The sequence below is a fragment of the Camelus bactrianus genome, chromosome 33 (genome assembly GCF_048773025.1).
Source record: "Camelus bactrianus isolate YW-2024 breed Bactrian camel chromosome 33, ASM4877302v1, whole genome shotgun sequence".
NCBI classification, from domain to species: Eukaryota; Metazoa; Chordata; class Mammalia; order Artiodactyla; family Camelidae; genus Camelus; species Camelus bactrianus.
Window position 1 is genome coordinate 10,597,745 of NC_133571.1, and position 17,279 is coordinate 10,615,023.

Sequence of the window (17,279 nt, forward strand, 5' to 3'; positions counted from 1 at the left end):
TCGATGAGGAAAAGGAAGGAAGAAAAAATAAGTACTATGAAGAAGAGGGGGAAGGGATAGCTCCGCGGCAGAGTATGTGCCTAACATGCACAGGGTCCTGGGTTCAATCCCCAGTACTTCCATTAAAAGATAAATAAATTAATAAAAACCTAATTACCTCCCCCAAATAAAAACAATTAAAAAAAAAAAAAAGAAATATGAAGAAGAAGAGACATTTCCCGTATTCCTTTCTCCCCTGGAAATGAAGAAGAAGTTTCTGAACGGGGAAGGAATGACAGCTTAGACAGAGGCATACTGTTGATACTGCTTTTGAAGTATTCCATCCACTGGCGGATCGTGGAATCGCCCAAGAGGTACACGAATTTTCCTTTCAGGCATTCTTTCATTTCAATCGGAGCCAAACTACAAGAGACGGGATTCCAGGTGTCTTTCCAGACATGTCCACTGGGGACTGTCGATGTCATTCCAAACTTGCATTTCTTTGGCACTGGAGCTGTCTTTTCTGCTAAAGAATCAACAGGGTAAGACCTTCTGAAATATCATTTTACCCATCAGTATTTAAGAACCTACCATCTTTTCTAAGTATCCTTTTAACAGGGCATGAGGGTGGTGGAAAAGTCTTCTTGAAGCATCATCATCTTAATGGGATAGTTATTTTTCAGTAAAATTTTTCTCTGATATGAATTTTCTAAATGACACCCATTAATGTACATTAGAGAGAACATATTTTCTTCCAAGAAAAAAAAAGGCCTTCTCGGTAACATTTAAGTATTTGTTTGCCTTCTTATGAAAGGAAGATCATCAAGTCTTGCTTAGTAATAAAAACTGAATTATGTTGTCATTTTATCCCACTTTACTCTCGTTTGTCACACACTGTCATAGTGTTTTAAATGCCACCATCAAACCATAAATCCTTTAAGTGCAGGGTGATATAAAAAAATTAGCAACTAATTTGGTTTGGGACTTGGATAGTCCACGAAGATATGGCTGTAGGCTGGAGCAGAGTCCTGTGGGTCTACGGCTGGACAGGTATTAACCTGTTAATCACTGGTTTGTGAAGAGTCTGGGAGTCTGAGAGACTGAAGTATCTAACCTTGGTGGGCGTGGGGCAGTGATTATTCACCAAAGGAGGTAGTTTAGTATTTTAATAACCAGTATAAGCATGCTTGTATATCCTGGGTGAAAATGCCATTTCTACCTCTAGGTACCTATGTACACTTCTGTGTAAACGAGTTTAGCAGCAGTTAGCAAGCTCTTAATGCTGAACTTAAAGAGACAGAAATGTTCTTGCCTTAAATCATTTTAGGTAGGATTTCCTAGGACGTTTTGAGCCAAAGGAATTGAAGAGCAATTAATAAATATAAGTGTGGGAATACAATTTTTTATGTTAAAATGGTTTGAAAAGTGGCAGAGACAAAGAGAGGGAAATTGTAATGAATTGATTTATAGATGGCAGGTTAGAAACTTCTAGATGGTGATTCTTGGGCTCTTAGTATGTGAGAAGTGCTAATGGTGGTGGTTTGGGGAGATAAAGACCTAAGTATAAATTGGGAGAGGGTTTTTTTTTTTTTTTAAAGTAACATTTTATTACAGTTTAGTCCCAGGGAGGGAGTTTTGACATTTGAAGATTGTTGTGGCTGATGGGCAGGTAATCTGTTGCCTAATAAGTAGGTAGATGATGAAAGTTACAGTGATTTGTTAAAACTGATTTATGATCCCAATCATTTATGCACTTAGGGGTCTGGTATTTTGGCCCACCATAGACAAGCCTGATGAGCAGTGTAACAATAGGACTGGTAACAGTGAACAAGTCCCTTGAAAGAAGAAACCCTTTAAATGGGACTAGGACCAAGGACCACCCATCAAACACGGGGAGAACTTACTGTTGCAGTTGGAGACAGTAATGGCGTCAAACTTTTCCATAATCTCTACACCCACATTTGACCTTAAAGAAACAAATTTAGAAATTAATCTGCAAGTGGCCCCAAGATCAGGAAACGCAAGAAGCCATAGTACCTGATGCTTTAGTTATTTCTCGTGATAATAATTGTCTACTGTGCTCACGGTTTCAGGCCATTTATATGAATTTCCATTTCTTTGCATATTAGTCCAGGGAATACAGATCCCCAGAAAGTGTACAAGGTAATTTACTGAGACGCAGAAGGAATATATTACATCCCATACATATTCACATGTGTATATTTCTCATCCTCTTTTAATTTTTATTCTGTTTGTATTTTTCATTTCAATGATGTGTTAAAATTCCAAAATATTTAGGGACTACTGGTGAGTGGGCACTGTCCCCAATGAATTCACAGATCTTTTCTAAAATGGCTCTTCACAGAGTCCCAAAGTTGTTTTTTTTAAATTGAAGTATGATTGATTTACAATGCTGTGTTAGTTTCAGGTGCACAGCAAATTAATTCAGTTATATATACATATATCTCTATATATACATGTCCGTATGTATATCTATTCTTTTTCAGATTCTTTTCCATTATAGGTTATTACAAGATATTGAATATAGTTCCCTGTGCTGTACAGTAGGTCCTTGTTTACGTACAGTCCCAAAGTTGATATACTCACAGCAGTTTCATTTGGATCAACATATACGGCAAATCATTAGTATATTCGCCCAGCTAGTCTCCAGAAGTAATAATTTACCTTTCAAAGAGGCTCCTTTCTTGTTTGCTAAGGTAAGAAACATTCTTGTTCTTGGAACGCATGTGGGTGAGTGCAGCACAGGGTACGTGTTGAGGCTTCACACAGTAGAAGGCTTCTTGGTCTCGAGTATCCAGGTACTCGCAGAGTTCAGTACTTGAATTTAAAAACAGGGCACAATCACTATTGACCTGGGAGGTGCCATTGGCAAACTGGCCTGTGAAGATCACCCTGTCGTAGCCTTGTTTCCTTGCCCTCCAGAGAGCCGACACCCCTTCACTGGGGTGGATGAGCAGGAGAGACAGAGAGACCTTGCCCGCCCAGAACAGAGTGAAGCTGACCAGGTAGGTGCCATTGTTGAAGTCTGTCACCTTTCCTGAAGCGCCTGCCTTCAGGGCTGGGGAGGACATCCTGGCCCTCAGGAAATCCCCGCCATATTGTTTCCTGCGTCCCAAGTGGTCCTTCACTTCCAGCAGGACATCTAGCTGGTCCCCCCTGCAGTATGTGTCTTGAGGGTTGAGGATGGTGGCTCTGCTCTGTTTGGCGCTGGTTGTGGAGGTCACGTGGGTGAAGGGTCTGTTGGGGATCAGCTGGTCTAGTTTCTCCATGATTTTCTTTATTCTCAGCTCAGTCTTTCTTGGTGAAACTACTGGATTCAGTGGTGCTTCAGGACATGATTTCATGAAGAAATTCCAGTGAGGGAGGGAGATGGGCAACTTGAGTGCAGTCCATAACTGAAATGACAAGGAATACAATGGAGAACATAGAAAATGTACGTATTTAATGTAATAATTTTGGTAGGTTAGCCAACTCCTATCTTTTATAAAATCATGGGAGGTACAAAAATGAAAATGCTATTGATATTTCATCATCATATATGTTTCATAGGAAAAGTGATTTTCCTTAGATCTGGTGGTGGGACTCCAGTTCTCACCAGCTAATCTATTTTGAATGAGCCACTCAAACCCAAAGAGCCCTGGGATCTTCTTCCTTAACGTGGTGATCACAGAATATACTTTTAAATGGAAAAGAATCTGGAAAAAAAAAATGTATGTATATGTATAACTGAATTGCTTTGCTGTACACCTGAAACTAACATTGTAAACTGACTACACTTCAATAAAAAATAAGAATAAAAAATATATACTTTTACTGGACATATGTGAAAACCAAATGAGAAAAAAAATTTTTAACTATATAGCAGAAAACAAATGTTTATTATTATATTATTTTTTGTCTTAAAACTAGAATTCAGTCATTTAAATAAATCCTTAAGAAAATGTTTAAGATGAATGGTGCTTTTATGAAAATTATAATTATCTATTTTTTTAATTTCTTTTTTTACAACTTTGTTTAAAGATTCTATAATATTTATTGATATTTTTCAGCTTGTTTTAGCTAACAGGACATAAGAAACATAGGCTTATAAAAAATCTATATTTTCTAATCATAAAATAACATTGATTTGTTATTTAAAGTTAAAAAAAGCCAAAACTCTCTAGGAAATAAGATCAGTCACAATCATGACAACCAGTGACAACTGCTGTTAACATTTTGGAGATTTTTCTCTCATCATCTGTATACATTTCATATGATTGTGAACAAGTTGAATATTTACCAGCGAATTTTGATTTTTTTAAAAAAATAGTGTCATTAAAAACTTTTCCACCTTATGTCAAAGGCCCACATAATATTCCAGCCTGTGAATATAGCTTAATGTTTTACCTATTCCTATCTTTTTAGATATTTATTCAATTCAGCTTTTCTCAAAATATTACTTATAATTTTGAAAAGAACCCTTTTTAGTATAAATCTTTCATAGTAATATCCCCAAATTTCCAATAAAGGCAGAGGAGCTCGTATGGACTAGGTTACTATGATTAACATTATTACTGTTTTATTATTTGACGTGTTGAGCTTTTTAAAAATAAAAACTTTTTTATTTATCAAATTATAGAGATAGAATAGAAAACACTTAGTATTTGCCTGGTGCCATTCTAAATGCTTTTCATATGTTAAAACATTCTAAATATTTTCATATGTTTCATATGTTAGCCCATTAATCCTCACAATAACACATAAGGTGTTAATTTTTATGAGCCAATTTTTAGATAATGAAACTGGTTCACAGAGAAGTTAAGTAACTTACTTAAAAAAGCTTGCATAGCTGGTCAGCAACAGAGTTAGGTTTTAATCCCAGGCAAATGTCTCTAAAAATGAGCTACCCAGTGTTGCGAGCATGAAGTTAATGGCTAGAATTCTCTTTTACTGCTGGTTCAGGTGCAAACTGACACCAAGTCTCTGGAAAACAATTCTGTAGCGTGTACTAACACCTTTGACAGTGGTCACTATCTTTGACCAGTAATTCTATTTACTGAGAGCTTGGTGAATCATAGCAATATCTCTGAACAATAAAGTTGGAGTAGCTTGTATTAGACTACAGGAGAGCTCCTATAAGTAATAGCAAAAAGCTGCAGATCAAAAAGAAACTTCTCTGGAGAGCACTGGAGAGCGACCACAAGCAGACAGACACTGGAGGAGAGTTGAAACTTGGAAGAAGGGACAACACTGGACTTACATTATAAAAAGTGCTAATTAAAGTTCTCCAAGCTAAAGTCAGATTACTCCAAAAAGAAACACAGATCTTCAGGAAGAAATGAACAATCACCAGAAATGGTAAGTATATGGATGAATATAAAATACTATGTGTTTATCTCCCAATTTCTTTAAAATGCATGTAATTATTTAAAAACTGTAATTTTATAATAATATGACAATGATAGCATAAAGAATGGGGTGGGGAATAAATGGAAATAAATGATTGAAAGGTTATTACAGATTAAGTGAATTAGCACAATATTAACTCTAAAAGTTAAGAATATGCATTGTAATCTCTAGAAAGATCACTTCAAAAAACAAGTTAGAACTATAAAAATTATTGAGAAACTAAAAGGAAATAGTAAAAACAAAGCAAAACAAAACAAAATAAACCCTCAACCCCAAATAAGGCAGGAAAGGGGGAACAGAGGAATAAAACCAGAATGGCAAAACAGAAAACAAATGGCAAAATGATGGTCCTAAATCCACTTATATCAATAATTCCATTAAAAGTAAATAAACTAAATACTCCATCAAAAGGCAGAGATAAAACTCTTCCTAGGATTAAATTAATATTACCAAATGCAAAAGAAAATACTATTTTGAAAGAGTAGAGTTTGCATATTTTTAAGGACAGTATGTATAAATAAAATAATGTTTTACTATCAATGCATTCACTGGCATATCAATATTTTTGAAATAGTTAAAATATTTTGATATTAAAAGTTATGGTTTGGCATTAAAACTTACAGTTTTATCAAATTTTGGAAGAATTTTACTAAGTGAGTTTTCAATCAATGAATATTTGAGATAATTCATTTATAAAAAGGCAAAGCTGTTATATTTCCAGCTATGTAATACAGTCTAGGAAAAAAGTGTTTTATTAGAATGATATCTAATAAATGGATTTTTTAAAATTGAAGTATAGTCAGTTACAATGTGTCAGTTTCTGGGATACAGCCTCATGTCCCAATTATGCATGTATATATATATATATATATATATATTCATTTTCATATTCTTTTTCATTAAGGTTATTACAAGATATTGAATATAGTTCCCTGCGTTATACAGAAGAAATCTGTTTTTTAAATGGAGTGTTAAACAAAACTTTTTAAAAAGGCAGAGATAAAACAGCAAGAACCAACTATTTGCTATCTACAAGGAACGTAGTTTAAGTATAAAGATACTTGTAGGTTGAAAGTAAATGGATAGAGAGCTGTGTACCACGTAAGAATAAAAAAGCTAATATTAATGTTAAAGTAGACTTCAAGCCAAAGAGTATCACCAGACATAAAGATGGACATTCCACAGAGATAAAAGGGTCAGTTTGTCTGAAGACATAGCAACCTTAACTGTATGTGCCTACACATACATCTATTTATATGTGAAACAAAAATTGACAGAACTAAAGGGAGAAACAGAAAAACCCACAATCATAATTAGAAACTGAAATCTCTCAGTAGTTGCTACAGGAACTAAATTTAAAAAATGAGGAAGGGCCTAGAGGATCTGAAAAATATTATCTCAGGAACATCTTTTAATCATCACAGTATGTTGTCAGATATTTTTATTGACTGATAGAAGAGGTACTAGGGATTCAGATATTTTTAAATTGCTACAACTTCACCTGAAAATTGTAAGTGACTTTCAGTATGGTAGAATATTATTCTGTGCACAGAATTTTTTGGTAGAAAAAAAACTGGAACATTCTGATTCAAGAAGGAGGACTAGGTATATTTTAGCTTTGCTTTCCCACCATAATAAAATCCTATAAAAGAAAGAAAAGAACTTTAAAAAATTTTTCTAATTATTCTGGGAAATAGGAAGAGATGCTTAAAGTAGACCAGGACTTATAAGCAATCTCCTGAAAAATGAAAGGCAGGTGAGATTAGATCAAGCAAGGAAATCATAGCTCTAAATGCATGTAGATGAGGATTCTGCAATCTATGGAAATCTCTCGAAGGACATCACCAATGTGGAGGGGGTTGATGAGAGGTGGTGAAGGGGAGCCCACGGGAGGACAAACCAGGAAGGTTGACACCTTCCCATTTCCCATCTGTACCTGGGCCAGGCAGGAACCAGGACTTTTTACTCTGGTGTGAGTAAAAACTATGTATATTTAAGTGAGAGAGGTCAATAGGCCCTTTGTTCCTGGCAATGCCTAGACAAATAGGGAACATATATTGCCCTGCAGCTTTTTGCATCTCTGCCACGAATGTGCTGGAGAAAACAGGCAATGGCGCTCCAGACTGGCCACCACAGAATCTCAAGTATAAGAGTGTACACAAAACCAAGAACTAGCAAATGTTTTCACGAAAGCCAACTCATGAGAGAGACGCATCAAGTTCAATAAAGAGAAGACACCGAAGGGAACAGAATTACTAGAAAAATCAAAACAGAATTTTAGAACCAGTATACTTTCTGTCCTCAGAAAGATGCTAGATGAGATTGTATCTATGAACTAATGAATCTTCAGAGATCTTGGAAAGTAAACTCTTACTGTTCAATATGTAAAAGTCAGCTACGTTAACATGGATAGACCTAGAGATCATTATATTAAGTGAAGTTAAGTCAGACAGAGAAAGACAAATGTCATATGATGTCACTTATATGTGGAATCTCAAAAAAAAAAGATAAAAATTTTATTTACAAACCAGAAATAGACTCACAGACATAGAAGACAAACTGTGGTTACCAGGGAGGAATGGCAGGGAGTGAGGGGAGGGAGAGGGGTAGATTAGGAGTTTGAGATTAATCGATACACATTACTATATATAAAATAGATAAACAACAAGGACCTACCATATAGCACAGGGAACTAGATTCAATTTCTTGTAATGAGCTGTAATGGAAAAGAATCTGAACTATATATATCATATAAATAACGTATAACTTATGTATAACCAAATATGTTTTATATATATACATATGTATACATATATATGTATAACCAAATCACATTGCTATATACCTGAAACTAACATTGTAAATAGACCATGCTTCAATAAAAAATAAGAATTATAAAAAAGTCAATTGCATTCCTCTATGCTGCAGTAAGCAATTAGGAAATTTATTTAAAAGGACACTATTTACAGTAGCAATCAAAAAATTATAAAGTACCTGGGTATCAATCTACCAAAAGATGTATAAGACCTGAATGCAAAAATTATACAATTTAGTGAAGCGTCTTGAAGAAGACCTATAAATGGACAGCTATTACATGTTGATAGACAGCAAAATAATACTATAAACATCAGTTTTCCTGATTCGATCTATATGGCTAATATAGATCTATATGGCATATAATTTAAGTAGAACTTTTCGTTACATTTGACAGGCTGAGTCTAAAACATGTAAGATAGTGAAGGTCCAAGATGGCTGAAAACCTGCTGAAGTAGATTAAGTAAGGGTAACTTGACCTACAAGTTTTCAAGACTAATTATGAAGCTCTGTTAATTATAGCCATGGGGCATTGATACAGGGAAGACAAATTGATCAATGGAATAGAACAAAGAGCCCAGGAAGGGACCTGTACTTATTAGAAGTTTTGATACACAACCAAAATGACATGATAATCAGCTTGGAAAGAAAGGGCTATAAAATAAAAAGAGCTGAGGAAGGTAGGGTATAGCTCAGTGGTAGAGCACGTGCCTAGCATGCATGAGGTCCTGGGTTCAATCCCCAGTAGCTCCATTAAATAAGTAAATAAATAAGTAAACCTAATTACCTTCCACCACCACCACCAAAAAATAAAATAAAATAAAATAAAATAAAAGCTGAAAAAGTGGTTATCCATCTGGAAATAGAAGAAAGAGAGAGCAACAAAAATCCAGGTGTATCTCAGGGTGAAATGTCTAAAGCAACCTTTGAAACTTTAAGTAGAATATTTAGATAAATAATTGGATGTTGGAGTAGACAAGGGTTTATTAGTACTCAAAAAGCATTAACAGTAAAAAAAAAATACACAGGTAAACATTATTACATAAACGTGAAAATATTCTGTTGTTCAGAAGTTCCTTATACAAAAGAAGAATGTATGTGTTCACACACACACACACAATATTATCCCCTCCCATGTTGCACAATGATGGCTATCAATTATGTTGGCTCTCAAAGTTTGCATAAGCGTAGAAACTCTCCTAGCACAATCTATAGGTCTGTTTGGAATTTGCTAGAACAGGTAAAGGGTCAAATAAAAATAGACTTGTGTAAAACATAGGGAGCAAGCAATTCCTACCTCTGTGGAGTTTCGGAAAACTGTAAAAGTGATCCAGGAGGCTAATATAAGCAACAGTACCAACAGTGACTTATGATTTGTCATTCTCATTGTCATGATTAGGATCCTATAAGAGACAACACAAAAACAAGCACAAACACAAAACAAAACCAGAAAAGGAATGCAGAAATACTTGAAAAGTTTATCCTTCCTGATTCTTTTTGCCCTTAGATGAGTTACTCTGATAAACATTTGCCCATCCCTCCTCTTGTCTCCCCGCTGCCTTTGGTTATCAGCTCGTACCTTCAAGAGAAGCACTGTTTCCAGACACGCAGCCTTCCGTGGACTCTTAAATTGAGCAGCTAAGGGCCTGAAGGATGCAAGGTTGCTCCTGCTTTGTTGAAATTTCCAGGTTATATGCCAACTAACAGGTTTCCTGTTTTCTTTCCTTAAACACAAAGAGCTGTCGATACTGATCCTGATAAGCACATTATTCCGGGATCCTTTTGGGTTTTTTTTTCAGAGTTATCTTTTTTTTTTAATTGAGTTATAGTCAGTTTACAATGTTGTGTCAAATTCCAGTGTAGAGCACAATTTTTCAGTTATACATGAACATACATATATTCATTGTCTTACTCTTTTTCACAGTGAGTTACCACCAGATCTTGTATATATTTCCCTGTGCTGTACAGTATAATCTTGTTTATCTATTCTACATATGCCTGTCAGTATCTACAAATTCCGAGACCCTTTTAATGTGACTTGATTTTACCAATTTCCTTTTTACTAATCTGTTCAAATGTCCCCCTTCCTTGTCTTACCAGCCTTCCTCGTACCTGTCAAGCTTGAAAAGATTTATTTTAAAATTCAGATTTCTTTCTTTCTTTAAACAATCTTTTTGGCTTTATCAGTGTTTTTCTTTGATTACATTTTAATTTCTGTCTTGGTCCTGGAATTTCAAGGTTACCTTTTAACATCAGATTGCTTAAACGCTACCCTTCTAAAATTTTCCATCTCTCAAAATTTACTCTCCCTTAGAAGTACCTCCTACTCTAGATTCCCAGTTTACTCATGGACATTAGCAGTTTCTGCACCCAAGAATAAATGTTACCCTTTTCCCTGAGATGCCCAATTTTGTAGATATGTTCATACCTTTAGTGTATAGACATTGTTCAATCCCATACACAGGAACTGTGGTGAGCTGGATGTTAAGGCTTTGCTCTGAAGCCACCATGTATTGCTGGAGTGTGTCTCCTCTGTGTCAAAACAAGCCACAAGTGTAAGTGTAAGTTACAGTCTGCACGCTTAAAGCTTAGATTCCCAACCTGCTTGTTTCAGGTAAGGTGAGTGTCAGGCCTGCTGGCTCCACCTTAGGGAGGTGCCTGGATTACAGGCAAAGTTGTCATTTCATGCAGCGGTGGAGAGGAGAAAATAAGTTCTTAGTGGATTAGATAATTTTAATGTTCTGAGACTTTTTAGTCTAATTTTAGTAAGTGTGCATTAAATACCTGACAAGACAAAGAGTGGATGAAGCTGGAAGTTTGAGTGAATAGCCACCCATGGGAAACTGAGCCGCCTAGTTTCCATCTGAGCCTTGTCATTAAGACCTAATTGCCAGGATTCAACTGCATATTCTATCGCATGTACTAAGCACTCAATAAAATTCGCTGAGTGAAACTGAAAGAACCTCAAATACCATGTAGGCAAGACAGCGCTACTGATTCGCTCTCAGACCAACAGAGTGACAGCTTGCAGTCATGGGTTGGAATCCAGCTGGGATTTGTATTCTTGACATGATAGAAATGATGCCAGAAAGAACAGGTCCCCAGGATGAAGGCACCGGCACCGACAGGAAGCGGTATCTGCCTACACTGTGGGTCCTGCCACGTTTCCACTTGTGTCGTCCAACCCAGGAAGTTGAATATCCTCATACGTCACCTTCAATCCTTCCATTCATATGTATAAGCAAGAATGAAGACCTGTTTCACAAGGGTCTTTGTGTATTTTGATAATCCTTCCAATATCCCCGGTCATGCCCCAACTGGCCTTAACAATACTTCTTTATGTCTTTCCAACATGACTGTTGGAAAAGCTGCTGGAGGTGTGGTTTGGCTCCTCCTTGGACACTGGTACCAGCAACCATCCAAGTTCACAGCTGACTCTGAGACACATAGATTGATGGATTTTAATTTCCTTTGGTTATATCAGTATTGATATTTAATGTTACCCTTGGGTAGGCATAATAGATGTGCTTGACTTAAAGAACTGGGATTACACAGGAGAGTTTAAATGATTTTTCCCGGTCATCTAATGAGCTCTGAAACAGAGCTGAGACCAGGGTGCTTGCTCAGAATCCTGGTGTGAGCACATATATGTGCTGTCTTTGCAGTTACTGTGCGCTTTCCTTATCATCTTGGCCTGAGTAGTTAGTTTCCTCTCCCCTACATTTATGGGTCTAAATGAGGGATTGGAACATGAGAGCTCAGTCAGAGGTGGGAGCATGGAGCCATGAGTTTACACAATAAAGTATAACCCAGGAGATCATCTGTTCTTTGTGGGAGTTGCTGAGGGGCGGTGAGTAGAGTAAAAGTGTCTTACCTTGGCCCATGTCTAAACGAGCCCAAGCGAAATGGGCAGACTGTCAGCATGAGGCAAAGCAAAGCGGTTACCCAGGGAGCGCACAGTGGGGACTGAGCCACAAGCTCGGGAAATGGCGGCCGTGGCCTCAGGGATCAAACAAGAAGCACCCCATTGCCGAGAAGGCGGCACTGCGCGGTAGGAAGTCTTGTGTCCACGGGCTCTGAGTACAAGGAGAGGGTCCTTGTGCCTGCAAGGATGGGGGAAGAGGCAATAGCAAAAAGTCTCAAGGTTCCAGCAGTGGGAACTTGGCATGAGACCCTATGTCACTAATATAACGAAGACGGACACTGGCCGTTGCAGCTCAGCCATGCTGATGGAGGAAGAAGGTCAAGGCTGAGGCAGGCACATGGGTAGACGGCTCACCATGGGCTCAGATTGACGAGTAACAGCCTCTGTGCCATTTTCAGGTATACTATGGGGAAGCACATGAAGTTTACAATGACTGCCATGTCTACAGCCCTCTTTGGAAAAGGTGGTGAAACTGGTATAAAGCTGCTTCGGGTGGGGCAGGGGTGTAGCTCAAAATGGTAGAGTGCGTGCTTAGCATGCACGAGGTCCTGGGTTCAATCCCTAGTACCTCCATTAAAAAATAAAATAACAATAATAAATAATAATAAATAAATAAGTAGACCTAATGACCCCCCCCCCCCACCAAAAAAGTTGCTTCATCATGTCTAAGTCATTTTTAACAGGGATGGGCACCTCTTTCAAAGGCAATAGGTTGGGAACCTGACAGGAGAACACTGCCAAATATGGGTGCTCCCTTTCAATGGTGACTGGCTACCACTCAGATCTCCTATTTGTTGGAGTTTGAAAGAGATGCATGCACGTGGAGAGGTGAGGGACCCCCAGATCGAATAACAACGGCTAATATTTATTGAGGACTTGTTATAGGCCAGGTGCTGTCCCTGTGGGTTTACGCACTCAACCCCACTGAACCCTCCGAACTACACTGTGAGGTCGTCACCATTTTCAGATGAGGATGACGAGGCACCAGACATTTAAATATAAACTGAGTTCACAAAATCAGTACATAGAAGAGGCAGGCCAGAAGCCACATCTCCAGAGGCACAGTTTTATCCACTCCAAGGTACTGCCAGCAGGCTTGAGACAGGAGAGGACAGGCAGTGGCTGGAGCCCAAAGCAGAGAGTCAGAGGGTAGAGACAGCAGAAGTAGGAGGAGCAGAGACAGAAGGTCACTCACTGGTGGTGCACAGCCAAAACCCAGCCTGCCGCGGAGGTGGGACCAAGCCCACTCCCAGGGCCGCATCCTGTTCTAAAGGCCCCTCCAGTTAAGTTCTCAGCAACGCTTTCAGTCCCTGCGAGGCACTGGGGCCCGTTGGGGGTCTGGGAGGAAGACTTTTATCTCACCCTTAAAATTCTTAGGCAGGATTCGATTCTAAAATGTGAGAAAAATGTTAAAATTACATGAAACAAGCTACACGTACTGCAAACACAAGTCATTCCCATTTTATTCACTGGCGGCAGAAAACAGCATGTTTTCCATAATGAGAAATAAAACACAGGAAAGCCGTGAGCTTCTTTATCAAAAGCCCTTGACTTTGATACTTCAGTGTCCAGGGATTGTCGGGCTTAAGTAAATGAATATGTTTGTTTCCAACAGTTACGTCTTTCGTTTCCTGAACAATTTTGTTGGATTTGCACAGCCCGAACAGGAGACAGTGCACATCTGCCATCTAGTCAATTTTTGACCAAATGTTGAGTAACAGGTTTGCCTGGCTAAGACTTTACTTCCCAGATAGGTGAGGAGAAACTTACGTTAAAAATCTGCAATCAGTCTTGCCCTTCAGGGGTGGCCGGAACTCTTCCACTACCCATGACCCTTTTAGTTATATGATTGTAAAGCAAGTGTATGCCTAGTTTTTTCTTATTAAAAAAAATGTGAAGGAAGTGGAGCAGCTTAAATACAGACATCTCAGATTCCATTTCTTAATATAAATAGACCCACTGTCAAGGTACATCACTTCTCTGCATTACAACACTGCAGGAATAATTATAATACTCAAGATCTGCTGGTGAATCCCAAAATCCCTGGGTGAAAGTTTGAGGAGGAACCAGGATATCCTTCCACCAATACGTTTGTTCATTTCAAAGTGAAAAATAGTAACTTTACAGTGGAGAAAATCAGCAGGCACCAGCTTACCCATGTGGTCAAGGTTATTATCAGCAGCAATAAGATACATCTCTTTTCGTGATGTTGTGCTGAGGAGGGCATGCACTTCCGTGGTATTCTTGACAAAAATGCACGACCCTAATCTAATTATAAGAAAAGATTGCATAGGACAAGATTAGTGAGGACAATAACTCACTAATACTCGTCAAAAGTAGCATGATCATGAAAATGCACGACTAAAGCAGCTCTCAGAGACTGGATGAGATGAAGGAGACGTGATGGCTAAAGGCGATGTGGGGTCCTTAAACTGGGTTCTGGAACAGAAAAGGGCATTTGTGGAAATGCTGATTAAACTCAAACTCTGTAGTTTGGTTACAAGCCCCTAATATACCAATGCTAACTTCCTGCATTGTGAGCATTGTACAGTGGTTACAGCAGGTATTATCATCCAGTGAAGCTGGCTGAAAGGTATATGAGAACTCTTTGTGCTATTTCTGAAACTTTTCTGTAGCCCTAAAATTATTTCAAAATAAAAAGTTAAAAGCCTTTCTCAAGTGGAGAAAATAACCTCTCTCTCCACGAGAGGATTCATTTTCCCCCATATTATTTACTATATAAATTACCAAATAGTCCATCATGTTACGTGTTAGATGGCTGCTGGCACTTCTGTCATTTCATGTTGCCATCAATACCTGGTATATTTCTGGGCTCTTCATCCTCATTGGTCTATTTTTTATCTTTAAGTGTTACACTTTTTTTTTGGTTTTATTTTCCTTTTCTAAACACAGCTTTGTATATCTACTTAACTGCTGGGGTAAATTTCCTTTGGTTGCTCTGATTTTTCAAAATTAGCTTTCCATGTCCCCCTTTCCCCCATATATTGTCAATAATCAGTGTTCCCATGAGGTGGCAAGATAGGATACTAACAGGGGATGCTGATTCCCTCACTTGAGCCAATCCTGGAGGCGCCACAGGAGTGAGAAGAGGTGGAGTCGTTCAGGTATTAATAAAAACTGTGAGAGTGCTCACTTGGGCAGCACAGATACTAAAATTGGAATGATACAGAGAAGATTAGCACGGCCCCTGCGCAAGGATGACACACAAATTTGTGAAGGATTCTTTATTTTTTGTGAACTGACTATACTTCAATAAAAAATATATATGAAAATTAAATTACATTTAAAAACTGTGAGAAATCCCTAGGAAGTCCAAGATGATTGGGTTCTGATATGCCTGATGGAGGTGAGGGTTTAGGAAGAGGGAGCCAACCCAGGGCAGGAAGCCATGGACAGGATAAAGACTGAAACAAACATTCTGAGTCCTGTCAATCTCCTTACAATGCCCTGATTAGAACCCTGGTTGCCCCCTTGCTACTGTAGGGTGGGGAAATAGGAGCATCTTCCAGCTCCTAACTGCAGGCACTATGGTAGCATCTGACACCACTAGAAGACCCTGGCGGTAGAGAGGAGAAACCTACTTGTGCAAATAAATAACCAAGTCCTAAACTTTAGCCTCTCCCCTATCACTGCCCCTAGGGGCACTGCTGTCATTTTGTTTGGGACATTACTTCATCATGTGGGATTTTTCTATGCTTTATAGCATGCTTGTTATCCCCAGCCCCTTGCCCTGAGTGCCCTGAGTGTCATTAGAGCAACCCCCAAATTTCCCTCATGTATTTCCAAATCCCTCCTCTGGTTGAGCACCTCTGGTTCAGATGACTAGATCACAAGAGGTTGACAGCTCTGGGGGAAGCTGTGCTTGGGTGGAGGTACAGAAAAGTCACTCAGAAATAGGTATATGAGTAACAGAATAGGCTGTTGAGGACACATCAAAACAGGCTCTTAGAACTAAAGAACCCGTCTAAGAATCTCTGTAAATTCACTACCAAGGGCACAAGCTGGCTTGGAATTTGGCCTATTCTCCTAGGAAGACATTGCCATTGATAGCTGGTAACCCCAGGACATATGACCTCACATGAAAAATTAATGGGACCACTGAAGAATTGCAGTCACTATATAAAAAAGGAAAAAAGGAATGGGCCACATAGAGCAAGAATTAGAATTAAGCATAATAAATACCATTAGAGAGAGAAAGAAGAGATACTGATTGCCTGATTGTAAGGCAGAAACGAGCGGTCAAAAGGGAGAACTAGTTGAAGATTCTTGGCCTAAAATATATAATAACTGAAATAAATGATAGTTGAGTGCAAGAGTAGAATGTATACAAAAACCAGATTAGTAAACTGAACGATCAGATTGAGGAACTCTCCAGAAATCATCAAGAAGGAGTTGGAATAACGTGGAAGATAAGTTAAAAGATTTGGAGGGAAGAAATTAAATGTCAGTATCTACATTTAACAAGAATCCCAGAAAAATAGGGTAGAAACCAAGGGAACAAGCAGAGATACTACATTATTTTCAAATATGTGTGAATGTGAAAAACAGATCACATACTGGGTCACAAGGGGAAATCTCAACAACTTTTAATTCATCACCTAGATGTAAAACGCAGAATATCTATTTAAGATTAGTTCAAAAATGTTTTCTCATCAGTTATGTGATAAATAATTTGAAATGCTGATATTTTTCCTCCAACAAGCTCTCTGACAGAATGTTGTGGTTGTACGCTCATCACTTCTTGATGGTCTGTTCACAAAAAAGGGAATGGCCTGAACTTGTTCAAAGTTTAAAAATTTTATGGAGCAGAGTAATGATGTTTATCCTATCGGTAGTCATACTTAACTGGGGATTTTATCAGTACTTAATATATCAATTCTAAAAATAAAGGGGTTTGTAAGTCTGAAGATTCAAAGCATGGAAAGACACATGTACATTTTAAAGTGTTTTGTCAACTTCTCTGAAGCCCACATACTTAACATCGAGTGTTAGGAGGATAGGACATGGAGAACCAGAACTGATTGATATGAGTCAGGGTAGGTGGGAAGTTGTTTGGCATGTTAGAAAGAATTTATAATTCTGCGTGTGTAGGTGGCAAAGTCAAAGTTAGGATCCAGGGACTCAGGAGGGC

The 17,279-nt window shown here is 38.1% G+C and overlaps 2 protein-coding genes and 1 non-coding gene across 22 annotated transcripts in view; 2 read left to right on the forward strand and 1 right to left on the reverse strand.

Moving 5' to 3' along the window:
• NXPE4 (neurexophilin and PC-esterase domain family member 4) overlaps positions 1–17,279 on the reverse strand; it is a 36,565-nt gene that overhangs the window by 5,472 nt on the left and 13,814 nt on the right. For 2 of the 20 annotated variants that reach the window (XM_045515652.2, XM_045515651.2), the window contains exons 2-7: positions 14,283–14,395; positions 13,490–13,517; positions 10,631–10,734; positions 2,665–3,395; positions 1,884–1,945; positions 296–505 (exon numbers count right to left, since the gene is read on the reverse strand). In XM_045515652.2, the coding sequence (XP_045371608.1) occupies positions 296–505; positions 1,884–1,945; positions 2,665–3,395; positions 10,631–10,734; positions 13,490–13,517; positions 14,283–14,354 (1,207 nt within the window). In that variant the 5' untranslated portion in view covers positions 14,355–14,395. The other 18 variants (XM_045515657.2, XM_074357084.1, XM_045515664.2 and 15 more) reach the window with 14 other exon arrangements.
• The window catches only part of LOC105067852 (NXPE family member 2), a 51,218-nt gene continuing 38,606 nt past the window's right edge, over positions 4,668–17,279 (forward strand). Inside the window, exon 1 of the mRNA XM_045515670.2 lies at positions 4,668–5,337. Within this exon, the coding sequence (XP_045371626.2) occupies positions 5,318–5,337 (20 nt within the window). The 5' untranslated portion in view covers positions 4,668–5,317. The remainder of the gene's footprint in view (positions 5,338–17,279) is intronic.
• On the forward strand, positions 15,274–15,380 carry LOC123616456 (U6 spliceosomal RNA). Its single transcript, XR_006724463.1, has one exon. It is a non-coding gene; the product is annotated as a U6 spliceosomal RNA (small nuclear RNA).